Here is a 24837-nt window from a genome sequence, read left to right as displayed (position 1 = left end):
TCAGCAGCACACAGGAGGGCATCTTCTGGGGGAATGTCACAAATGGTGGAGCTGCCTTTTGCTGGTTTTATTTTGATGTATTGTGGACTTGATGAGAGCCCTTAAACAGATCTGTGGGCTTTGTGTCAGGGTTGGGTTGCTCACCCTGATGTCTCAGGACTCGCTGTTCTGAAATCTTCTCTAGAGGTGGATGGTGTTCCCCTGTCCCTTGGAAGCCGTGCTGTAAGGAGCTTCTCAGTGGTGCCCGTGTCCAGCTGTAGAAGCAGTAGGTCCATCTAGGAGTGACTGTGTGCCTGTCCGAAGCGGCTCGGCAGTCTGTGTAACACCTTTGTGTTGTGTGTAGCTCTTCAGGTGCTAAGAAGCAGCTGTCCCATGATATGGTCCGACCCCTCTCCATTGAGCGACCTGTTGCGGTGCATCCGTGGGTCAGTGCCCAGCTCCGAAACGTCGTCCAGCCTTCTCACCCCTTCATCCAAGATCCTACGATGCCGCCCAATCCAGCCCCCAACCCACTCACCCAGCTGGAAGAAGCTCGCAGGAGGCTGGAAGAGGAGGAAAAAAGGGCTGGAAAACTCCCCGTTAAACAAAGGTATGGTGATAGGGTCTGATTGTACGTGGGAAGGAAGGGGGGACTGCTCTGAAGATGGGCAGCTGAGGGAAATGTCCACTGCCCTCTGCTCTGGTCTCCAGCTCCCAGCACCAACTGGGTGGAGGCATATGCAGAGAGGTTAGAGAAATCTGCCCCAGTCCCTCTAACATGGTGATGCAAATGCCAAAACCCACCGTGAGGGCTTGGGCTTGTAGTTTGTGGATGGAGAGGCTGGAAATGCTCTTGGTGGGGTGGGGAAGGGGCTGCTGAGAGCTTGAGGAGGAGCTGGGTAGGGGGAGCCTGTCTAGAAGGGGCACGGTATGGGAGAGCTCTGCCCCTGGTACTCGCTGACTCTCGGCTTGTTCACACTCGCACGAGAATTTCAAAGGTCGGTGCAGGAGCAGAATTCAGCAGGATGCAGCAAAATTAAGTGCAGAAGAAGAGTATGTATTGGCTCTTTACCTGCATCTCCTGCAGGCTTCCGGCAAAGGCTACCCATGGCATCTGGATGGGAGCGCTGCGCTGCTGTCCCACTGCAGCAGCACCGACTCGCTGCACGGCCCGTCCAAATCACTGCATCTTCCTCTGACTCGGCTTAATGCTTCCTGCAGAGCTAATTCTCCTGCTCCTTTGTTATCTTTCAGGGAAGATGCTTTGCAAGGCACATGGAGCTCTCAGATGAAAAGTGCTTTGGAAGTGTTAGCTAATTACTGTTAACAGCTAAAAGCACTTTGTCCATTAAAAACCTTTCACAGCTTTATAGCTGTATTCTGAAAACTTGAAACTTCAGCGTCTGACACTTAGAAGCACAAGTGTAATTTAAAAAAGAGGCTCTTTTAATTGCCAGGCTCCGATTATTTTTGCTTGCAGTGACCATGTAGCAGACTTCTGCGTATTTATGTCAGAGCGTTGATTGAAAGGCAGGCAATTAGAGGACTCTCCCAAGTCAGGTTAAGCCAAGTTTATTTGATCTTGGTGTAATTGGGTAGTGTTTATTAGTAGAGTTATTTACTAGATTGATGCACCTTCCCCAGAAATTTATAGATGCAGATCCACACTTTGGAAACACCGACCGGGGCTATATGCGTATGCAATTAATACTTTAATAATAATTTGGCATGTATTGCAAGCGTAGTTTTTGTAGGAGCCCCATGGCATTGTGGTAAATGCCGTGCGGAGCTGCAGGAGGACAGGCTGAGCGGTGCCAGTGCTGGGCTGCTCTGCTCATGCTGCCTCCCCACGGGGTCCAGCTCTTCTCCCGGTGATGCAGGGATCCCCTCGGCCCACCTGATGCCTGGAAAACCAAGGAACCATGTTCACCAGGGGGGAACTGCTCATGGAAAGCAAAAGTGCTCGTGTCCAGTAGCAGGCAAGAATGGGCGCAGTGGTCCCTGGGGATCCAGGGGTTTCTGGGTATTGAAATCCCTCTGCTGGGATTTGCCAGGATTGGGTGCTCCAGCTGAAGCACACCTGAGCGAGCAGCTTTTTAGAGAGCTCCTGCTATGGTTAGCACGGGAGTCTGCCTGAAAACAGACCCCGAGTCTCTTCTGAGAGGGGCTGCCCAAAGCCGGCTGGGGAGCCAAGGAGAAACAGAGAGGGGAGTTAATGTGAAAACACCATTTATTTCAGTGGGGAGCTTCGGAGAGCTCTGGGAAATTGGAGCCAGTGCCCAGGTTTGTCGGCAGCCCTGGGGAAGCCACGGCGTAGGGGAGGTGGAGGTGAGCCCAGAGGTGTCCTTGAGGCACCGGCTGGAGCTGGCTGCGGGAGGAGAACGCACCCTGCCAGCTTTGTCTGGCCAAGCTGCCCTCGCTGGCACGGTGACGGCTCACCAGCCACTCTCCTGCGGCACAGCCCTCGCCAGCCGTGCCCTTCCCTGCTGCTCTGGCTGGGGGTGCCAGCAGCCCCGCTCCCACCCCAGCACTGCCCTGCTAGAAACTGGGAATCATAGACACGAGATGGCTGCTGCTAGCAGGCAATGCAGGATTGAGTGTCCGGTACTGAGTGACCTGCAGATCTAGCACGTGTGTCCTGGTCAACATCAGGTTTCGTGCATGTACAGCCAGGTTTTGAGTGTATGCTCATCAAGTTCGCTGATGATACCAAACTGGGTGGGGTGGCTGACACCGCAGAGGGCCGTGCTGCCATCCAGCGTGACCTAGACAGGCCAGAGAGCTGGGCAGAGAAGAACCTGATGAGGTTCAACAAGGACAAGCGTAGGGTCCTGCGCCTGGGGAGGAAGAATGTCAGGCACCGGTATAGGTTAGGGGTGGACCTGCTGGAAAGCAGCTCTGAAGAAAAGGATGTGGGCGTCTTGGCAGATAGTAAATTATCCACGAGCAAGCAGTGTGCCCTTGTCGCCAAGAAGGTCAAGGAATTCTGGGCTGCCTAGGGAAGAGTGTGGCCAGCAGGGCAAGGGAGGTCATTTTCCCCCTCTACTCTGCACTGGTGAGGCCACAACTGGAATATTGTGTCCAGTTCTGGGCTGCCCAGTTCAAGAGGGACAGGGAACTACTGGAGAGAGTCCAGCGTAGGGCAACAAAGATGATGGAGGGGTTGGAGCATGTCCCTTATGAGGAAAGGCTGAGAGAGCTGGGACTCTTTAGCCTGGAGAAGTGAAGGCCGAGGGGAGACTTTAGTAATGTTGACAAGTATCTAAAGGGTGGGTTTAAGGAGGATGGAGCCAGACTCTTTTCAGCGGTTCCCAGTAACAGGACGAGGGGTAACAGGCACAAGCTGGAACATAGGAAGTTCCGATCAAATATGAGAAAAAACTTCTTTACGGTGAGGGTGACAGAGCACTGGAACAGGCTGCCCAGGGAGGTTGTGGAGTCCCCTTCTTTGGAGACTTTCAAGACCCGCCTGGATGCAGTCCTGAGTAATGTGCTCTGGGCAATCCTGCTTTAGCAGGGGAGTTGGACCAGATGATCTCTAGAGGTCACTTCCAACTCTGAAAAATTCCGTGATTCCGTTATTTTCTGTAGCTCAGTGTCACAGCTTGCTTCTGTTTGCAGCTGGATGAAGTGATTCCTACCAGCTCTTCAGAGAAAACATTTTTGCAGGCAGAGAGAAGGTTAGCGTGAGCTTGGTTTGGAATTAATTGGGTTGGATCAAGCCTGGAAGAGGAGCAGAGCTGGCTGCTGGGACACCTCCCAAAGTAGCATCTGCTGGGTGCGTGTCAGGCTTTCCAAAGCCTTTGGGCTGAGTTGGAGCGAGCTGGGCACCTCCTCTCTGCATCCAGCGAGGTTGGATTGGTGCTGGAACCCAGACTTAGTGGTGCTGTTATGGCACCACTGGGTTATACGGCTAAGAAATCAGGCCTGGAATGCGGATGCGATGAGCCAGATGAGTGCTGCTGTTTCCTTACCGGATAACATTTTGTGCCTGTGACAAAGGCAGCAAACCTGGCTGTGTTTCTGCGTCGCACTGCCACCCAGGAGATGGGTGCAGCTGGAAGCTGTAATGAGGCAGAGCTCAGACACGGCCTGGTGGCCTGTTTGGGTAAGCGTGGAGGTCTCTCAGGAGACCTCTTGGTGATGACGAAAGCGGAGACAGTTGTGTTGTCTTGCTCTCCTGAGAGAAACTCTTGGAAAATTACATTTGCAATGATTCCTTATTCATCAGCCCTCCTTCAGCCTGCTAGAAGAAGGTGGCTGCGGTTCGGGATGCGTGTGTATCCTGCTCCCGGCCGTCTGGTCCCGCTGCACGGCCTTGTTCGGTCCCAGGAGCTCGGAGGCACCGCAGCCATTCACCCCTGCTTTGATTTATGGCAAAAGCAGGGGATCCAAAACCACAGGGCTTGTTTTTAACTCTAGTTCTGTGAAGCAGTGCAGAGTTTCTGCTTTCGGGCATCATTTCAGGCATCATTTTCAGGCACATCTCTGCTCTGGAAAGAGATGAGCACGTTGAGAAACATCCTTTCAGAGATGAATTACGCGGCGGGAGGAGGAAGGCTCCCAGCCACCAGCATGGTCCCCCTCTCGTTTCTACCATGGCAGAGCTCTGCAGGGGGCTCCTTTCCATCTCCCCAGGCGAAGGAGAACGCCAGCCCGGGGGAACTGGCTTTGCTTCCTGCGTGGGGCACACAGCTGTGTCCCCATGCCCCCAGGTGCCAGGTCCCCGGGCATGCAGCAGCTCTCTCTTGGTCACAACTCATTTCTAGCGGGATTAAGAGAAGCTTAGGGACTTTGAGGTTTTCCAAACCTCTTCAATTAACTTCTGGCTCACAGGGTTCACAGAATTTGCCTCAATTTATGACCCATTTTTCCTTTAAATGCCTCTTTTTTTTTTCTTTTTTTTTTTTTCCAAGGATGATTCAGTTCCTTAATGTTTTTCTTCGCTAAAGGGCATCCTGTGCTTTGATATGGCAATGGGAGAGGCTGGGAGATCTCTGCTGGCGCCGGCAGTGGACCCTTGCCGCTCAGGATGCTGCATCTTCTCCAAAGGGCTCCCAGGCAGAGCAGGCACCAAGAGGGTTGTTCAGCTGAACTTTAGACCTCTCATGCCTTTAGAAAGAGGTGAAAAAAATGTGTTTAGTCTTGGTTTGCAGTGCCGGTGTTTATGTGGGCACGCCATTAAAAAGGTGCCGTGCCCACGAGCCAACGTTTAAAGGTTAGGGTCAGAGTCATTTCCAAACCTGCGATTACCTCATGTGCTTGGCAAATTCTGGTTTTTTATAGCAACTTTCCAGTCATGTAAATACAAAATCATCTTTTATATCCAGCGTGCTTTTCAAATAATTTTTTTAAAGCTGCCAAATTTGTTTTATGGGACTTTGAAAGAGAAGAGTGCCTCTGGCTTAGACCACGCATGCCAAGTTACCAGTTTGTGTAGGCTGCTGCAATGTTTGCGCAGCATTTACGGCACCCCAGATGAAAGGCTCTTACAGAAGGGCAAAGCACCCTGAGTTTTATTATTGCTACTTTTGTCTCTCTCTGAAAATGGGGTTAGGACTGGGCTGACACTTTGGGTTTAGTGATGGCACCATGTAACAGAACCCCGGTGTGTGGGCTGAAAGCAGAGACCAGACCAACATCCTGAGAGTCAGGAAAACACAGGAGATTTAAAGTCGCTGAGGTTTTGGGGATGGCGGCTGCCTCGCCACCCTACACGGGAGGCAGCGAAGCCTCTGGAGCGTGTCCCGCTGGGAGCCCCAGCCCGTACAACCTCTATCTGCGCTGGGAGAGGTGCCCAGGGGAGCCGGGGGAGCAGGAGCAGTCCTGTCTGCGCAGCCCTGCGGATGTAGGTCAGCGGAAAGCCGCGCTGAGCTATTTTGGCCGCGACAGCGATAATCCAGAGCAGTCTGAGCAGCGTTTGCATTATCATCCCCAAGCACGCATCCAGCCCTACATGCCTGGCGCGCACCAGGAGCGTGCTGATGGTGACCTGGGTCTGCTGCCGCGGGCTTGGGATGCTCTGCTTTGCCCCGAGCTTTCCGATGACTCCCCGAGCCGGCGGTGCTGCGGGAAGGGCCATCCCCTCTCAAAGCCCAGGGATGGGTTTCCTCAGCACGAAGGGGCTGAGCTAGGAACTACCCCCCTCCTTGGAGCTGCCGTCTGGCCCCATCCTGCCTTTCCAAGTGCCGTTTGCTCCTTCGCTGGCCTCAGCGTGCCGAGGGAGCTGGTGGTTGGAGCAAAGGATGCTCCTGAGGGCCCTGGGTGTTGATTCAGCGTCTCCCTCCAGGCTCTGCAGATAGGGGCAGTGGGACCTGCCCGCGCTGGCGGGTGGGCTGGTACTCAGCAGGTCGCTTGTATTTTTCCACGGCAGGTTGAAGCCCCAGAAGAGACCAGGCAGTGGCGCGTCCCAGCCCTGTGAAAACATCGTGGTCGCTTACTACTTCTGTGGAGAGCCCATCCCTTACCGCACCCTCGTCAAAGGGCGCGTGGTGACGCTGGGACAGTTCAAGGAGCTGCTGACCAAGAAAGGGAACTACAGGTAAGGGCTGCTCCCCGCCTGCGGTGTGGTGCCGGCAGACTGTCAGTGACCTCTGGCAGATGCCGCTGCCGGGACGCAGCAGTGTTGCCCCCTCCAAGGTGAAGGAGCGTGGTGGAGGTAGGTCAGGGGGTCTCCTGGAGCCTTCCAGGAGAGGTCCCACAGGGCATGCTGTGGTGGGGATGCGGCAGCACAGCCAAAGCACCTTGGCTGTTGAAGAAGCAGGTTCCAGGGATGAGGGAGATTGCGTTTTGTAGCAGAAATGTCCTGCGTCGTGGTTTGCACCTTCAACAGAAGCTGCTGAACTGCTCGGTGGGGCCCTGGGCTGGTGAGGAGCAGCACCAACCGGTGCTCAGTGATGCTGTGGGAAATCCTCCAATTGCCGGAGCCGTTTCGGCTGCTCCCAAAGTTTCCTCTGGTGAGGACAGGGAGGTTGGGTCCTGCTGGAGTCCCAAAGCAACCAGGCGTGGGGCGTGTAGCTCTCCAAGTTCCCCCTTCCATGTAGGAGCTGCCATAGGAAAGCCTACGTAGAAATGCTCCACCAATGCGGGTGCCTCCAGCCACCGCTTTTGAGAAAGCTGGGAATGGGCTTGGATTCAGGGCTGGAGCCCCTGAACGTGCCACCACAGGTCCTGGCCACTCTTTTTGGCTACCTGGGCGAGGGGCAGGGGCAGAAATGTGGCCCCAGTTGCCTCCATGTCTGAGGGAGCTGCTCGCCGTCCACCACGAGCTCAGGGGCATCAAAGAGATTTGGGGACCCGGGTTTGGGAACTGTGCTGCCCTCGTGATCATTCACCTGCTTTTTTTCCTCTCTGCCCCCATGTTTCTGGTTTTTCAGGTATTACTTTAAGAAAGTGAGTGACGAGTTCGACTGTGGTGTGGTTTTCGAGGAGGTGCGGGAGGATGACACCATCCTGCCCATCTTTGAAGAGAAAATCATCGGGAAGGTGGAAAAGATTGATTAAGCTCCAGGGCTGCTGAGGCGTGAGGACAGGACTGTGAAAGACTCTGGGACCGGAGGAGAAGGCCTGGGCGGATGCTGGTGGTGCTACTGCCACAGGCAGCCGGGCAAGCCCAGGGCGGAGGGTGGCAACCTGCTCCGGCACGGACCTGGGCAAGCTCCGGGTTGCCGGTGGACACCGTTTCACCCCACGAACCTGCCAGTGGGAGCCCAGTCTCCCTCTCCGTAACGAATATAAGTGTAATGTAGCATTGTACAGTGCATTAGAAAGTGTAATATGACCTTGTTTACTAAAGCTGCATATTTTTGATATATTGTAATAAAAGGAAAATATTTCCAATGTCACAGTGCTCTTATGTAAATGTAAAACATACAGGTACTGCAGAACTCACCCAAAGTGTACAGCCATCCGCCAGACTCCGTCTGCTCCTCGCTTTCCCGGCACCCTGCCCCGGCTTCCCCCCGGCGTGGATGGCTTCAGAGCGTCGGGGGGGTCAGAGCCGCTCTCCCCCCACCGGCGTGGAAGGGGCGGCCACGCTGCGGAGGGGCTGTGGGTCCAGCTCACCCCTGAAGATTATTGAGCCATTTGGAACGAGTCCATCTCTCGCCTCCCTGGCAGTCTCAGCTGCTGGACATGGTAGGATGGTTTTTATTTTTCCTCCTGAGCTTTCTTGCGACCGAGTAAATCCCCAAGGGACAGAAGGGTCGGTGCCAGCTTCTCTGGGCTGGGGGCTTCCCGCGGTGTGAGGACCAGCTCAGAGATGGTGCTGGCATCCCGCAGTCCCACACTTGTCCCCCTCCCATGCACCTGCTGCCCCTGGGGGAGGGTTCGCCTCCCGGGAGGGTGCTGCAGAGTGCCAGCACCCGTGTGCCCAGCACAGACGTTGCCCAAGCCCCTGGTGCCAAGCTCCGGCTTCGGTCGGGGGATGCCTTTTAGGAGAAATATAGGGGAGGGAACTGATGAGACACTAAATCTGAGGATGTAAACCATTTTTTGTCGGCTTCTGTGTCTCGGGGGGGCAGCGTGAGGGCACTGCTGAGAGTGAGGGGGGTGTTGGTGCCAGTCTGTTGGGGCTCGTGTAGGGCCAGGTCACCCAGCGAGGCAGCCGGCACCCTGGGAAGCCTCCTGGGCTTACTCGGCCGCAAGAAAGCTGGGGGCTGCACTGGTGCCCCCCCGACCTTGCCCTCAACCCTGCCTTGCTCCAGCACGGCCGCGGCTCTGCCCTGGCTCCTTCGGAGACCAGCCCTGGCCCACCCTGCAGAAACCGGGGTGGCCCTCAAAGCTGGGGGGCTTCCCCATCAGCACTCGCCTTGCCTGGTGCTGCTCTTGGCCGTGGTGACGCCTTGGAGCTGCTGGGGACCCCGGGATGCCACTCAGCCTGTTGTATATGTCACCGAGTGCCTTTAAAACACGGTTCTGTGACTTGCCTATACGCTACGTGAAGTCCAGCAAAATCCGCAATCGTTTTCAGCCCAGGAACAGCGTTACGAGCGTTTTTCCTCCCCCCCTCTTTTTTTTTTTAAGTTCTGATGGTGTTGTGTCTGGTGAGGTTGTTAACATGCCCGGGATTTCTGTCTCCCCCTTTTTTTCTTGGGGGAAGGGGGGGGTCCCCTGTAAATATGTACAGCGGCCACGCGGCCCCGGCGACGTCTCCTCTGCATACTCATGTGCTGACTTGTACAATGATCTTTTCAAAGGTACTTGGATAAAATTGAAATAAAACCCCACGTCCCACCGCCTGCTGCTTTCTTCCTTCCCCGCGGAGCAGATGGAGGATGGGGCAGGTCAGGCGAAGGGCCCTCCCTGCTCTGGCACATGGTGGGTCTGGGGGGGGGGCCGTGGGGCTCCCTTGAGGGGTGGCCGGGCACGTCCTGGCCCTGGGGGACCATGGCGTGGACCATTCCCCCGTGGGAATCGCCCAGGGTCTGGGAGCAGCTGGCCCAGTGAGAGGGGACGGTGCTGGGGGTTTTGGGGGATGCTGGGGGGCCCCGGAGGCTGCGAGCCGGGCTTAAGAGGAGCCTTTAGAGCACCACGTTGGGCTCTTGTCATCCCCCGCTGTGACAGCAGCTCCTGGGGCAGGTACATGATTGTGGAGCCCAGGCCTGAGGTGGGGGGCGCTGCCTGGGAGCCAGGATGGGGAGACTCCCAGCTGGTCCCCCCTGGCAGCCCAGCACAAGGGCCAGCGTGGAGAGCACCGAGCTCCCCGCAGGGCCATGTCCTCTGTGGCCTCAGCCACCCTATGTCACTGGGAGACCCCCCAGGTTCAGCTGTCGGGGGGGCTCTGCATCCCCAAGACACGCGGGCGCTCCCCAAGACGTGGGAGCAGGGGGCCGCAGACACAGACCAGAGCCCGCATCATTTCCAGGACATTTATCACATGCGCCGGAGTGGGATGGGGCTCACAGCTCATCCCGGGACTCCGCCGTCCCGAGCGGACTCGGCTCATCCCGCCCCGTGCTGTTCTCGGGGGTCTTGGGCACCTGGAGAAGACAGCAGTGAGGCATGGACACCCCCTGCCTGTCCCCGTCCCCATCCCGCAGGACCCGTCCCCTTGACCGGTGAAGGCTGGGGGCTGCCCTGGCCTGGGTGGGGGTCCCCAGCCCTGGGGTCTGGGGGGGGCTCACTCACCGCAGGCGGCTCCTCGGGCAGCGTCCCCCCATTTTCCAGGAACTTGGAGAAGGTCTCCACATCCCGGTTGCTTTTGTACTCAACCATCTGGAGACAGGGGATGGAAGGGACATGAGGGGTCACCCCATCCCCCGGGTGCTGGCCGAGCCAGGGTGCCCCCGGGTGCCCCCACTGACCTTCCTGCCCGGCCCCGCAGGGAAGTAGTGCAGGGTGGGGAAGCCGTGGATGGTGATGTTCTCCAGCTCGTTGGCTGTGGCGTCCAGCTCAGCGATGACGATGTCCTCACGGTCCTTGTAGCGCTCGCCCAGCTCCTCCCAGGCTGCCGCCATCGCCTGGCAGTGGGAGCACCACGGGGCATCTGCAGGATGGGCGCGGTGCCAGGGGACAAGCCAGGGGACCGGGGCTCTGCCGGCCGGGGTCGGGGTGCAGCGTCCCCGGGGCGAAGGGTCAGGGACGGGGCTGGGGGCTGCCGTGGCAGGGCGCTGAGCCCCATGGCAGAGCTCGGGGAGGGCCGCGGGTGGCCCCAGCACTTACAGAACTTGACAAAGACGTTCTTGGTCTCGTCGTAGGCCACCTGCTCAAAGGTCTTCCCCACCAGGACTTTAACGGGCCGTGTGTCCCAGTCCTCAGGGGGCTCCGCGCTCAGCAGGCGGGGCTGTGGGGACAGCCGGGACAGCCACAGCATGTGTTGAGCGGTGTCAGGGCCCCCGTGGGACTCAGGCACTCAGGGGACAGGGCAGGACAGGGACGGGGGCCCCCAGTCTGCAGCCAGGGGTGCTCCTCTGCTGCCTTTCGGACCACCTCTTGCCCTCTGCCACCATCCCAGCTCTATGTGTCTCCACACTGATGTTCTCCTGCCTCCTTTTCCATAACACCCTCCTCCCCCCAAATCCTCAGGCCTGGCAGCACAAGCATCAGCAAGCAGGCAGCTGGTGTTCACCGCACGACTGCCATGATTAGGCTTCAGAGTTAACAGCCCACCGCTCACCACGGAGAGGCATCCTTGGTGCTGGCTGGCACGGTGCCACATCCCTCACCTTCACCTTGCCATCCAGCACCCCCTGGACGAAGGTGCGTATGGCCGTGTCTGAGAAGACGTCCTGGTCCATCTGGTACTTGCGGTTGTTCTCCATCTTGACTAGGCGCAGGGTAGGGGCATCAGCGGGTGTCAGGCCGAAGAAGGGCAGGACATCAGCACCGTACCCAGCCACGTCCACCACCACGAAGAGCACCTGGGCAGGGGATGGGTGACACTGAAGCTCGGGATGTGCCATGGTCACCCCCACCATGTCCCCACCATGGGACCTCCTCACCTTGCCCCGGAAGGTGCCAGCGGCTGCCCGGAAGCCATCCCGCAGCGCCAGCTGCCCGGATGACGACTTGTTGAGGAATAGCAGCATGTGGTGGGGGATCTTGGCACCGAAGATGTGGTCGGAGGTCTGGGGAGGAGGAGGAGGGTGAGGGCTGGGGGGCCATGACCCTGGTGGGGATGGGGATGGGGATGGGCCATACCTCATTGGTGAACTCCATCACCAGCTCCAGCCTGTGGACGCGGAGCAGCTGGGTGAGCTCGGCCGCATCCAGCCCCCGCGCCGGGTCCACGGGGAAGTCTGTCCGTCCCTCATCAAACTGTTGGGGCGAGGGACTGTGAGGGCTGTGAGGGGACAGGACGGCCCCGCCACCCCCTGCCACCCCCTCACCTTCTTGAAGAGGCAGACGGTGTCGGCTGACAGCCCGTACGCCTCGAAGACCTCAGCCGCCTCGGCCACGCCAAACGTCATGTCCACCACCTCGCCGGCCACCTCGTAAAACACCTGGGCTGCCTCGCTCTCCAGGTCCTGCGTGGCCACCCCGTGAGTGGCCACGGCCACGGTCACAGCCCTGATCCACATCCCACCCCCCGCCCGCCCCAGCCCACCTTGAAGAAGCCGACGACCACCACGTCCTGGGAGCCAACGAAGGCGGCGGCGGTGTCGGCGTCCTGCAGCAGCGTGGCGCTGGGGCCGGCCCGACGCTCCATCCAGCGCACGATGCCCTTGGCGTCCATGTGGCCTGCCACGCGGAGCAGGGCCCCTGCCGTCACCCCGGCCACCCCTCGCCGGGCTGCCACCCCCCACCGAGACACCCGCCTGCCATCACCAGGCTGCCACGTCGCTGCCATCACCGCCGGTCACCCAGGCACCATCACACTGTGACACTGCCTGCTGTCACCATCACCACACTGCCACCCCACTCACTGTCCAGACATTGCCACCCCTCTCACCGCCACCTCCTGCCACCCAACCCTGTGTCCCAGCCTGTCCCAGTGTCCCCCTTGGCGGTTGCCATGGTCCTACCGGTGTAGGCGAGGGGGTGGGTGCGGTTGCCATCACGGAAAAGCTTGAGCGTGGGGTAGGAGGTGATGCCGAACTCGCTGGCCAGGGCCGTCTGCGCCGTGGCGTCCACCTTGCCCAGCCGCGCCGGGCTGGACTCGTCCCTCAGCGCAGCGGCCGCCTGGGCGAAGGCGGGGGCCAGCCGCTGGCAGTGCCCGCACCACGGCGCATCTGCGGGCAGGGGACAGCGTGAGGGGCAGGGACAGCCCTGGACGGACTTTTGGGTGCCCCCAGGCTCAGCGGGTGGCTGGGGCACATAATGGCTGCATGAGCCTGGTGGACTCCAGCTCATGCCCCTGTCCCCTGCACTGTGGCCCGTGTCCCACCCCCTTCACCTCGTGTCCCTGACTCTTGTCCCAAGCCTCTGCCCCGTGTCCCTGTCCCCTGCACTGTGGTCCATGTCCCACCCCCTCACCTTGTGTCGCTGCCTCATGTCCCCTGCCTTGTCACTTGTCCCTGATAAATGTCCCCTGCCCCATGTCTCTGCCCTGTGGCCCTGCCCCATGTCCCAAGCCCCTGCCCCATGTCTCTGTCCCGGTCCCCTGCACCATGTCCCACCCCCTTCACCTTGTGTCCCTGCCTCGTGTCTCCTGCCCTGTCCCATGTCCGAAGCCCCTGCCCCATGTCCCTGTCCCCTGCACCATGTCCACCCCCCTTCACCTTGTGTCCCTGCCTCATGTCCCCAGTCCCATGTCCCTGCTGCACGTCCCTCGCCCCATGCCTCTGCCCTGTGGCCTTGTCCCATGTCTGAACCCTCTGCCCCATGTCCCTGTCCCATGTCTGAACCCTCTGCCCCATGTCCCTGTCCCCTGCACCGTGGCCTGTGTCCCACCCCCTTCACCTTGTGTCCCTGCCTCCTGTCCCCTGCCCTGTCCCATGTCCCTGCTACACATTCCGTACCCCGTGCCTATGCCCTGTGTCCCTGCCCCATGCCCCTGTCCCTGCCCCATGTCCCTGCCCCCATACCATGCCCCAAGCGCCTGCCCCAGGTCCCTGCCCCCATGTCCCATGCCCCGTTCCCTTACCCTCTCACACACCATGTCCTGTGCCCCTGCCCCTCTGACCCACACCTTTGCCCCTGCTGTACCCCTGTCCCTGCCCACCGCCCCCCACACACACGCTGTGCCCCCTTCTGCACCCACACCCCTGCCCGTACCCCTGCCCGTACCCCTGCCCGCAGCAGGGGCTCCTCCTCAGGGGACTCACAGAACTCCACCAGCAGCAGCTGATGCTCGCTCAGGGCACGGGCGAAGTTGTGCTCGTGGAGCACCAGGACACCATCTTCCTCCTTGAGCTCGTCCGAGAGCACTTCATCATCCCCCTCCTCCTCCTCCTCCGCCACCACTTCCCCATCCTCCTCCTCGCCCCCCACCGCCAGCCCCAGCCAGGCCAGCGACAGCACCAGCACCCAAACCAGCCGTCCCCCGCAGCCCCGCATGGTGCCACCAACAGATCCAGCGCCCGGGGTTGGGGGGGGAAGGACCCAGATAAGGGCCACAGGGCGGGTGGTGCCGGTCCCCTGGGGCTCGTGGCCCTCCGCTACTGGCTGCCCGGCACTGCCGATAAGGCAGCGGGACCAGGTGGCTGTTTTCCAGCCGCCCGTCCCCGTGGGGGAACCTGGCCCTGCCAATGGCGGGGGGGGGACGGGCAGAGGTGATGGGGGCGCGGACACACCAGTAAGAGACCAGTCTGTAGGGTTTAATGGCGATGGAAGAGCACAGCCTGCGACTGGGCGGGCGGCCGGGCACAGTGGTGTCACGGCCCCAGCGATGGGGACACCACGGGGACCAGGCAGGCGTTGGTATTTAAAAAAAAAACAGCAATTAAAAATAACTTTGGTTGCGAAGACCACGACCGTGGGCACCCGCTCGCTAAGGGACCCTCCCCACACACACCCTTCACAGGACGGGGGCGAGGGCAGCGGTGCCGGCAAGGTGTCCCCTGGGCTGGTGGGCACCACGTCCCCGAGCTGGCGGGGGGGACACCGGGGTGCGGGTTGGGGGCGGGGGGTGTGGGGGGGTCAGTCCTCCCAGGCCTTCTTTATGCAGAGGCCCCACTCCCAGGAGAGATGCTCCGTCTTGTCGTCGTCGGTGACGAGGGAGCGGACGCGGTAGGAGCCCCGTGCCAGCCAGCCCCGCGGCGCCTCCTCCGCCGGCGTCACCACCTCGTACTCCTCGGCCCGCGGCGCGTAGCTGCCCACCATGAAGACGTCGCGGTCCACTGGGCGAGATGGGGAGAGGGAGGACGGGTGAGTGGGGACAGGGTGGCACAGACCTCCACCTGCCCCCAGCCACCACCCCCGGCCCCCCCGGCCCCACTCACCGGGCCGGCCCCGGCGGTAGGTGAGGTGCAGGCACCGCAGCCCGCAGACGATCTCCCTGTTCACCTGTGGGCAGAGGGCAGGGACGCCATGGGTGCTGCTCCACGGCTTGGTGCCACCCGCCCTGGGGACCCCTGGCCTTGGGGGAGGGGGGGGGGCATCCACCATTAAAACCCCATCCTGGAGCCCCCCCAGCCAGGATCCAGGTCCTTGGGCAGGACTGAGCAGCATCAAGAGTGGCAGGGACACCCAAGAGGGGCAGGGACCCTGGGATGGCAGGGACACCTGGGGAACCCTGGGAAAAGGCAGGGACCCAATGTGGCTGGGAATCCCAAGAGGGGCAGGGACCCCGGGGGGGCAGGGACCCCCTGGGACCCCCTGGGAAAGACAGGGACCCAATGTGGACAGGACTGCCAAGAGGGGCAGGGACCCTGGGGTGTCAAGGACCCTCAAGTGGGGCAAGGACCCTGGGGTGGCAGGCACCCTGGGGTGGCAGGCACCCTGAGGTGGCAGTGATGTTGGGGGCAGCAAGGACTCCCAGGGTGGCCGGGACCCAGGAGGGCAGGGACCCCCCCAGGAGGGCAGGGACACTATGAGGTGAGAGGTGGGGAGCAGACACCCCAAGGCAGCACGGACACCGGGTGGCAGGGAACCCATGGGTGGCATCAGGGACCCCATGGGGCAGGGACACATGGGAAAAGGGGTCCATAAGGAGCAGGGACCCCATGGGACAGGGACCCCAGGATGTGAGGGCAGGGACACAGGGCAGCAGGGACCCCAGGGGGTGAGGACTCCAGGCAGGGTCTCCTGCCAGCCAGTGGGCGCAGGGAATCATGCACTCGCCTCACCTTGAAGGACACCTTCACCCTGTAGTCCACCCCCTCCTTCAGCACGAAGGCTCGGCCCCGCAGCACCTCCAGGTCTCCTGCGCGGGGAGACGGCCCGTGAGCTTGGCACCCCTTTCTCCTCCTCCTGTCCTCCTCCTCCTCCTCCCAGGGGTGCCCCCACTGCTCACCTGTCAAGTCCATGGTGATGGGCCCTGGTGCCTGCTCGCACATCAGGGTGAGCCTCGTCACCTGCACATTGGGCACGCTGGCATCTAGGGACAAGCGGCAGGGCACAGACCTTACCCACCTGCACCCAGCCCACCGGCACCTGGGGGCTGCCCAGCGCCCCCCCCCCCCCCCATAATGGCATGAAGGGCCACCGTGCTCATGGTGGGGGTGTTTAGGAGCTGAATTGCACCTCAACAGCCCAACCTGCCCCCCATCAGCAGCTTGCACCCCCCCACCAGCCCAACCCGCCCCCCCATCAGCCTGCACGCACGCCATCATGCACCCCACCAATTTGCACCCCGCTGATGTGCACCCACCTCACGACCTTGCACACCCCCCCCCCCGCTGTCATGCACCCACCACCCAGACACCGAGGGCAGCAGCAGGCTGGGGTGGTTGCCAGGGGTGCCACGGGGAGTGGGGGGTACCATCTGGGCACCCACAGCCACCCCGGGCCCCCGCAGCTGCTCACTCCGTCTGTGTCATCCCAATGAATTTCCCGGTCCCTTGTAACCGTTCCTATGGAAACTGCGGCGGTGATCCCGTAACCAAGGCAACCGGGGTCCCCGGGCAGCCCTTACGGTGTCGGCGAGGGGGATGCCGGGGTCTCCGCGCAGGCGGGGGGCACAGGCAGCACCCACAGGCGATGCCAGCCAGGGCCCGCTCTCCCTGCTGGGGACGTCCCACAGGAGCTGGGGACGTCTGCGCTCCCTGCATCTGCAGAGGCTGCATCCCCTAGCCCAGATGGTGGGGTGCCAGGGTGCCTGGTCCCAGCGGGCACCCCCCGGCCTTACCCACGGCGGCAGGGATGGCACCCAGCAGCGCCTGCTTGTACTTCCGCAGGCTCTCATCCCCCGGGTCCAGCTCCTGGATCTCCCGCAGGCTCTTCTTCTCCGGCGTCTTGTACGCCAGGGCCACATCGGCATCCTCCTCCTCCTCCAGTGACAGCGTCACCCCCTCCTTGTCAGCCATGATGTCTGTGGAGGACAGGCAGTGGCAGTCCCGCCGCCCCGGGGACACCCCAGGGGACACCCCCCACCCTGTGACACGCAGGCATTGGTGGGCAGGGGGTGGCTGGGCTGGGACGTATCACGGATGGATGTGGACAATCCCCTGTGGGGCAGCCGAGTTGTCACCCTGCTCAGGGCTGTGGTGACGCCACCAGGCTCTGTGTCCCCAGGGCCTGGTGGCACAGATGAGACCCGAGGCGTTGCCGCCGGCTGCATTTCCGCACGGTCATGGAGCAAGACGAGCTGGTGCCTACGTGGTGTGCAAAGTCTGGGGGGTGCTTGCAGCCCCCCGCAGCCCGCCGGGGGCCTTCATACCCCGTCACCCGGAGAGGACCTTGTCACCACCCTGCAGCCTCCTCTAACCCCTCTGGGCAGCCACCAGCCCCATCTCCCACTCCAAACCACCAGCGGCTGCAGGGAAAAAAAACAGCTCTGGGGCAAATGGTGGCTCCGGTGGATGCCAGGCTGACGAGGGGGGGGCACAAGGGCAGGCGATGTCCCCATGGCCCCTGACTCTGCCCTGCCTGCTGCATTCCTTCCCCCCCCAGTGCCTGTCACCCTCCTGGCTGCAAGCACTGAGCTCCCCAAAGCCCCTGGGAACCCCAACCCTGGGGACATGCTGGGGACAACAGGCTGGGGCGCTCAGCCCCCCAGGGCTGCAGGGCCAGCTGTGGGGGGGTCCCCAGGGCAGCGGTGGTGACCGGGGCGCAGAGCGGTGGCCCCGCTGCACCTCTGGGACCCCAGCAAAGGCAGAGGCCCTGCACCCCGGAGCACCCGGCCGTCACGGCAGCGTGCGGCACCCGGCCATGCTGGCTCCCAGCCCGGGGATGCCCCCGCCCAGGGGTGCCAGGACAGTGTGGGGGGTGCTGGGTGCCACATGCCAGGCTGCGAGGTGGCGGAGATGCAGCTGGGTGGTCCCCCGCCCCTGCAGGATGCTCCGGTCCCCCAGGGCCTGGGGTGACACTCACTGCTGAACACACCCGGTGCCGGGGGGGATGTTCCCCTTGTTGGGGGACCCGGGGCGATGCTCCCCGACCCGGGGCGATGCCCACCCCGCCGCCCCCGGACGATGCCCACCCCGGGGGCACCGGGGCGATGCCCTCCCCGCCGCGGGGCCGCGCTCCCCGGGCCCGCCGCCCCTCACCTCGGTAGCAGAGCGCCAGCCAGAGCAGCTCCAGCAGCTGCCCGCCGGCCTCGCACACATCCAGCCCGAGCATGGCCGGGCCGCCCGGGCCCGGCGCCCCCGGGGCCGGGCGGGGCGGCGGCTGCCGGGGCCCGGGGCGCGGCTCTGCCGGTGTCGGCGGGCTCCGCCGGGGGCCCCCGCGGCCGCGCTCCTCCCGCCCGCCGCCGCCGCTGCTCGGCGGTACCGGCCGCTCCGCTCCGCTCCGCTCCCCCGGCGCTCCCCGCTGCGCTGCCCGGCGCGGCCCGGCGGGGCGGCGGCGGCGGCTCCCGCAGACGCGGCGGCTCCGCTGCCCGCCCCCGCCCGCCCCCGCCCCTCGGCGGCTCCAGCCCCGCCGCTCATGGGCGGCGAGACTGCAGTGAGCTCATCCGCCCTGCGCGCCCGCGCACCGCCCGCCCGCGCTGCCCGCCCTGCCCGCACCCTGCCCGCCCCCTGCCCACAGCCCTCGCACCCTGACAACAGCTTGGCCGCGCTGCCCGCGCCCTGCAAGCAGCCTGCCTGCACCCCGAAAGCGCTGCCTGCCCCTGCCTGCACCCCGCAAGCAGCCTGCACCCCGCAAGCATCCTGCCTGCATCCTCAATGCACTGCCCGCACCCCGAAAGCACTGCCTACACCCCTGCCTGCACCCCGCAAGCAGCCTGCACCCACAAGTATCCTGCCTGCACCCTCAATGCACTGCCTGCACCCCGAAGGCATAGTCTGCACCCCGCAAGCAGCCTGCCTGTACCCTCAAAGCACTGCCTGCACCCTGCCTGTATCCTGAAAGCACCCTGCCTGTGCCCTGAATGCGCTGCCTGCACCCCGCAAGCATCCTGCCTGTACCCTCAAAGCACTGCCTGCACCCTGCCTGCATCCTGAAAGCACCCTGCCTGCACCCTCAGTGCACTGGCCGCACCCTGCCTGTGCCCTGAATGTGCTGCCTGCACCCCACAGCACCCTGCCTGCACCCTCAGTGCGCTGCCCGCACCCTGCCTGCACCCCCCGCATGCTGCACCCACCCTGGGAGCGCTGCCCGCGCTTCCCCTCGCACTGCCCGCACCCTGCCCGTGCCCTGCCTGTATTGCCGGCACCCTGCCCGCACCCTGCCCGCACCCTGCCCGCACAGCCCTTCCAACAGCCACAGCGTTTCCCGCGCCTACACCCGGCAGCCCACCGGCTCAGACCGGGCACCCCCCGCCCCGACGCGGCCGGCAGAGCGGCGGCCCCGGGCGGTGCGGGGGACCGGGTCCCGGCGGGACGGTCCGGGGGGTCCCGTCGTCGGAAGCGGGGGACGGTCCCGGCCCCGGGGTGCCCGTCGGGGAGCCCGGCGCCGACGGCGGCGGGTGCGGGGGGGTTGGCGCGAGGCGGGGCGGGGCCGGGGGCGGGGCCGGGCGTGGCAGGGGCGGGGCGGGGCCGGGCGGCGCGGAGCGGGGCGCGCACCCGCGATGACCATCGGCGGCCCCCGCGGCCGGCACCCCCGCCTCCAGATGCCCTGTCTGCGCAAGGTGAGACGGCACCGGCCCCGGCACCGGCCCCACGGGGAGCGGGCACCGCGCCGGACACCGCACCGCGCACCGTGGGGACCGGGTACCGTGGGGACCGGGTACCGTGGGGACCGGGTACCACGGGGACCGGGTACCACGGGGACCGGGCGCTCGCACCGCGGGGATCGGGCACCGGCACCGTGGGGACAGGGCATGGCGGGGACCGGGCACCGGCACCGCACCGGGCACGGCGGGCATCGGGGACCGGGCGTCGGGATGGCCGGGGGCCGAGTACCAGCACTGTCTCCTGCACCGCGGGACAGCGGGCACCACCCCGGCCCCGGCCCCGCCGCGGGGCCCTGGGCACCGCCCCAGGCGGGGACACCCACGGGCAGCGCCCCGCAGCCGCAGGGTCAGCCCCAGCCCGGAGGATGCTACAGCCCCCGCAGAGCTCGGTCCCCAAAACCGGCGGTTCCCGGCCCAGGGATGCCCGGAGGCTGGGTGCCCGCACCTCCAGCATCGCACGCTCCCCTGGCTGCTGGGTGCCCCAGGTCTGGCTGCAGGGCACCAGGCTGTCCCCAGAGTGAGCACAGGGTGCCCTGGGTCAGGGCAGCGGTGGCCAGGCTGTCCCCAGAACAGCTACAGGGTGACCCAGGTCTGGCTGTGGGGCACCAGGCTGTCCCCAGAGTGGGCACAGGGTGCCCTGGGTCGGAGCAAGGGTGGCCAGGCTGTCCCCAGAATGGGCACAGGGTGACCCAGGGCCAGCTGTGGGGTGCCAGGTTGTCCCCAGGCCGGGCACAGGGTGCTCCAGGTCCAGGGGGGGGGGTGCCAGGCTGTGCTCAGTGCCCCTGGGCTGGGGGGCTGAGCGTGGCCGGTGCTTGCCCGGCAGATGGAGCGGATGATTGTCAGCATGCAGGACCCCGACATGGGCATCAAGATGAGGAACCAGCGCCTGCTCATCACCGTCATCCCCCACGCCATGACAGGTGGGTCCCCGCGAGGTGCACGGAGGGGTGAGGGAGGTGTGCGGGTGCTCCCTGGGGTGTCCCCGGCGCTGCACCCACCACCCAGCGTGGTGGCCCCCCGCGCCACTCGCCTCCCCGCACCCGCCGGTGCTCCGCGCTGCAGCTGGGATCAATTATGCATCGGCTGAGCAGGGCGGGCGCTTGCTGGGGCAGGCGGCCCAGCACGTCCTTGGCAGGGCCCCCGTCACCCTGCGTGACCCCCTCAGCACCCGCCGTGCCGTGCCAGGGCGCCCCATCCCGGCAACCTCCCTGTGCCCGGTTTGGGGGACCCCATCAAACCCCACTAACGTTGCCTCGGTCCCCAGGGAATGACATCGTGGAGTGGCTCATCCAGAAGTACGGCATCTCCGAGGAGGGTGAGTGCCCCGGAGCAGGCGAGTGGCACCGCGGGGCTGGGGTGTCCAGGGCTGCTGAGCCGCCATGCAGCCCCCCCATTCCCGCTCCCCCAGAGTCGCTGCACCTCGGCAACCTCATCGTGAAGCACGGCTACATCTACCCCCTCAAAGACCCCCGCAGCCTGGTGCTGCGGGCGGACGAGTCGCCATACCGATTCCAGGTACGGCCCTGCCAGCAGCACGGGCACCCCCACAGCCTCGGGGCCCCCCCGGCCCGGCACCGTGGCACCCCACGGCACTGTGCCTCAGCCTCTCCCCCCTGCCCCCGCAGACCCCCTATTTCTGGACCAGCACCAAGTGGCCGGCCACGGAGCTGGACTACGGTAGGTGCCACCGTGCCACTGGCTGCAGCCCCTTCCTGGCTCCCCCTGAGGTGCCGCCACTCCTCTTGCAGCCATTTACCTGGCCAAGAAGAACATCCGCAAGCAGGGCGACCTGATCGAGCACGAGAAGGTGAGTGGTGCCCTCCTCACACCTGTGATGAGCTGGGTTGGGTCTCAGCGCACCCAGGAGTCTGGGCTCGCCCTGTGCCGGAGCGGTGACGGGCCGCGGCACCAGGCGAGGGGAAGGGTGTCACGCTGCACCTCGGGAGGTGACACTGCCGCTGCCTCTCCCCAGGACAACTACAACCTCCTGCACAAGCGGATCAACCACACGTGGGACTTCGTGGTGATGCAGGCGCGGGAGCAGCTGCGGTGAGTGCGTGCACGGCCCCGCCGCCCCCCCCGCGGGGAGCCACCGGGGCTGGAGGGAGCACCCCTGGGTGCAGGGGCAGGCAGGGTGCCAGCGCCACCCCACTGCCTTTACACGGGCAGGGCGGCCAAGCAGCGGCGGAAGGGCGACCGCATCGTCATCGACTGCCAGGAGCAGGCGTACTGGCTCGTCAACCGGCCCCCGGTGAGGATGGGATGGGGTGGGGGGGGGCACAAGGGGGTGCCAGGCTGCGGGTGCAGCCCTGGGCTGGCAGGGAGCATCGGGGTGGTGGCACCGCGCGTGGCCCCGGCGCGGTGAACGGGGCCGGGGGGGTCGCCGGAGGGTCCCGCCAGCCCCCGGCACGGTGCTGTCGTTGCAGCCAGGAGCCCCCAACGTGCTGGAGCAGGGGCCCGAGCGCAGGAACCGCCACACCACCCGCGTCCAGCTGGTGAGTGGGGGGGGGGGGGAGACGGCACCCCCCGGGGCTGCCAGCGGGCACAGGGCACAGCCACCCCCGTGTGCTGGGATGCCCTGGTGGGTGCCCAGCCACCCCCACAGGCTGTGCCCATATTTTTTTTTGGGGGGGGAAGCCCCAGCTCTGCTAACATATCTGTGTCCAGCCTGCCCCCCCAACCCCCAGCTGAGCTGGGGGTCCTTGTGCACCCACCACCCCTAATCCCCGTGGGGCGGCCGTGCTGCCGGGTGCCCTGGCAGCCCGGGGTGCCCGCAGCCGCCGCCAGACCCTTCCCCGTGTCATGACCCCACTAACTCTGCCCCAGTCTGTGTCCCATTCCGCCCCCCCAGCCCATCCTCACTAACCACCCACTTTCTCTTCTCTGCGCCGTGTGCCGTGTCCTCTGCCCACGTAAGTGTCGCTAACCCAGGGACGGGGCCACGCTGGTGGGGTGGTGGATGCCGGGGCTCACCCCACAGGCTGCGCGGGCTGAGCCAGGAGGGGGATGAGGCTGGAGGCCATGGGGATGGGCCATGGGGTGCCGGGGTGGGGAGAGGGGGTCTGGATGCATGGGTCCTTGCCCGAGGTGACGATGGCAGGGCTGGTGGGCACGATGTCCTGGCCCTGCCATGCCCTCACCCGGCCCCGTGCCTCTCTTGCAGACCAAGAACATGGATTACTACAAGCGGGAGGTGAGCGGGGCGAGGGGCGGGGGCGGCTCCCAGGGGCACGGGCTGCCGGGCACCCCGTCATCACTCCCCATGTGCCCGGCCACAGATCGAGTACTGCAGGAAGGCCATGGCCAGGACCAGGGTGAAGTCCTCCATCTGCCTCGAGGGGTGAGTGGCCGGTGGCTGCCCTGGCCGTGGGCAGGGTCCCCATCGGGGTGATGGGGGCACCCGTGTCCCTGCAGCCGGCTGCTGGCAGCGCAGCACCCGCGCTGCCGTCGCCCTCGGTGGGGAGCAGAGCCGAGGCTCCGTGGTCATCGCAGAGCACGAGCATGTCCCCACCATGTCCCTGTGATGGCTGGGGCCGGTGGCAGCAGTGGGATGGTGGCCTTGACCGCCTCCAGCCGCCGCTCCTGGCAGGTACATCAAGTTCAACGAGCAGTACGTGCCCCACGACCCCATCATGTCCGGCTGCCTGCCCAGCAACCCCTGGATCACGGACGACACCACGTACTGGACCATGAATGCCCCCACGTAAGCATCCGCACAGGGTCTGCCAGCAGCACCCAGGCCCCCTCCCACCTCTCCCCCCAGTACCCGGGGTGCAATGGAGGGGATGGGGCCATGCAGGCAGCCCTGGGCTGCTCCCCCGACACTGGTGCCGCCCACAGGGTGCCGATCCCCACGAAGCTGCGTGTGGAGCGCTGGGGGTTCAACTTCAGCGAGCTCCTCACCGACCCCTTGGGCCGGGCGCAACTCCTCGACTTCCTCAAGAAGGAGTTCAGCGGTGAGCGGTCCCATCCCTGCGCCCCCAAACCCGTCCTCCCATCCCCGCACACCCAGACCCACCACCATGTCCCAGCAACACCAAACCCACCACCACATCCCAGCATCTCCTGACCCACTGCCACGTCCCAGCATCCCTGGACCCACCACCCCACATCGCACCAGCTGCCTCCCTCCCAGGAGGTTTGGCCCCACGGTTGGCTGGGTCAGGGGCCCAGCTGTGGTGGCCTGGAGGGGCTATGTCCCCATCCTCAACGCCATGTCCCCCTCCCCAGCCGAGAACCTGAGCTTCTGGGAGGCATGTGAGGAGCTGCGCTACGGGGAGCAGTCCCGCATCACCGAGATCGTGGACTCCATCTACCAGTGAGTGCCAGCAGGGTGAGGGCTGGTGGCAGAGGGGGGCGGGTCAGGGTTTTGGGGGGGGGCCCAGGCCATCACGGTGCTACGTCCCGCTGCGGGGCTGGGCACTCGCCACCGGCTGCGACTCCCAGGCAGTTCCTGGCCCCCGGAGCCACGCGCTGGGTGAACATCGACAGCAAGACCATGGAGCGGACGCTGGAAGGCATCAAGACACCCCACCGCTACGTGATGGACGATGCCCAGATGCACATCTACATGCTGATGAAGAAGGTGGGCGAGGGCAGGGGTGGGCTGGGCAGGGCAGGGCAGGGTCGGGCAGGAGCCATGACGCCTCTGCTCGCCCAGGACTCCTACCCGCGGTTCCTCAAGTCGGAGCTCTACAGGAACCTCCTGGCCGAGGCCATCATCCCCCCGGAGACCAAGAAGAGGTGAGAGCAGGGGCAGGACCCCCAGGTTTGGGGTGGTCCCTGCCGGCGCTCACCCCTCTCTGCCCACAGGGTCTTCCCCTTCATGCGCAAGCAGCGGCACTCCAGCCCCAGCCCGGCCCTGCTCCTGCCGGCGGGCGACGCTGAGGAGAGGAGCAGGGTCCCCGCGGCTGCCCCCGTCCCCGAGGAGGAGAGCTGAGGACCCCGGACCCCCACCAACATGGGAGCCCCCTGCCCAGCACGCCCTGGCCAGCAGTAGCACTGAAGGAGAGAAGCCATATGACGCCCCCGCAGCAGCCCCGGGGCCAGGCTGGCCCCGCTGCAGCCCTCGCTCACATCCCCACACCCTCCTCTCCCTTGGGGTGGGGGGGAGCCCACACCCAGCCGGCCTGGTGCTGGGTCACCCCCTACTCCTGTCCCCCCCGGGCACACGACAATAAAGCCCCCGTGGGGAAAGGCTGGGGCTCCTGTGGTTTTTGGGGACCAGGGAGGTGGCTGCAGGGTGGCACATGGTGGTGGCCACC

The 24837-nt window shown here is 64.3% G+C and overlaps 4 protein-coding genes across 9 annotated transcripts in view; 2 read left to right on the top strand and 2 right to left on the bottom strand.

The window, feature by feature from the left end:
• Positions 1–9206, top strand: part of AXIN1 (axin 1) — an 89165-nt gene extending 79959 nt beyond the window's left edge. For all 3 annotated transcript variants that reach the window (XM_063342938.1, XM_063342936.1, XM_063342937.1), the window contains 3 exons: positions 344–589; positions 6353–6520; positions 7356–9206. In XM_063342938.1, coding sequence (XP_063199008.1) covers positions 344–589; positions 6353–6520; positions 7356–7482 — 541 coding nt within the window. In that variant the 3' untranslated portion in view covers positions 7483–9206. The remainder of the gene's footprint in view (positions 1–343; positions 590–6352; positions 6521–7355) is intronic.
• A 632-nt stretch (positions 9207–9838) lies between these two features.
• On the bottom strand, positions 9839–14022 carry PDIA2 (protein disulfide isomerase family A member 2). The gene is made up of 11 exons (XM_063344870.1): positions 13686–14022; positions 12444–12650; positions 12026–12159; positions 11808–11945; positions 11620–11736; positions 11421–11546; positions 11145–11339; positions 10642–10762; positions 10284–10465; positions 10108–10194; positions 9839–9959 (listed from the first exon to the last, which is right to left on the bottom strand). Exons 1-11 carry the CDS (start codon positions 13915–13917, stop codon positions 9879–9881), a joined length of 1620 nt encoding a protein of 539 aa, XP_063200940.1. The 5' UTR covers positions 13918–14022; the 3' UTR covers positions 9839–9878.
• Positions 14023–14156: 134 nt separating this feature from the next.
• ARHGDIG (Rho GDP dissociation inhibitor gamma) lies at positions 14157–18287 on the bottom strand. 2 transcript variants are annotated; one of them, XM_063344872.1, is made up of 6 exons: positions 18009–18283; positions 16649–16831; positions 15815–15898; positions 15648–15724; positions 14802–14865; positions 14157–14699 (listed from the first exon to the last, which is right to left on the bottom strand). In XM_063344872.1, the coding sequence occupies exons 1-6, from the start codon at positions 18079–18081 to the stop codon at positions 14500–14502; spliced, it is 681 nt and encodes a 226-aa protein (XP_063200942.1). In that variant the 5' UTR covers positions 18082–18283; the 3' UTR covers positions 14157–14499. The 2 variants fall into 2 exon arrangements, with proteins under 2 accessions (XP_063200942.1, XP_063200941.1); XM_063344871.1 differs by having other exon boundaries at positions 15648–15898; positions 18009–18287.
• Positions 18288–19277: 990 nt separating this feature from the next.
• Positions 19278–24742, top strand: RGS11 (regulator of G protein signaling 11). 3 transcript variants are annotated; one of them, XM_063343708.1, is made up of 17 exons: positions 19278–19528; positions 20397–20493; positions 20838–20888; positions 20982–21088; positions 21199–21250; positions 21322–21380; positions 21546–21622; positions 21743–21824; positions 22000–22068; positions 22743–22766; positions 22852–22913; positions 23163–23276; positions 23414–23529; positions 23804–23891; positions 24020–24158; positions 24234–24316; positions 24386–24742. In XM_063343708.1, the coding sequence occupies exons 1-17, from the start codon at positions 19469–19471 to the stop codon at positions 24510–24512; spliced, it is 1407 nt and encodes a 468-aa protein (XP_063199778.1). In that variant the 5' UTR covers positions 19278–19468; the 3' UTR covers positions 24513–24742. The 3 variants fall into 3 exon arrangements, with proteins under 3 accessions (XP_063199778.1, XP_063199777.1, XP_063199779.1); XM_063343707.1 differs by having other exon boundaries at positions 22737–22766; XM_063343709.1 differs by having other exon boundaries at positions 19278–19610; positions 22737–22766.
• Positions 24743–24837: the final 95 nt, after the last annotated feature.

This window comes from Chroicocephalus ridibundus, chromosome 8 (genome assembly GCF_963924245.1).
Source record: "Chroicocephalus ridibundus chromosome 8, bChrRid1.1, whole genome shotgun sequence".
NCBI lineage: Eukaryota > Metazoa > Chordata > Aves > Charadriiformes > Laridae > Chroicocephalus > Chroicocephalus ridibundus.
This window is presented reverse-complemented; position numbering and strand designations above follow the sequence as displayed.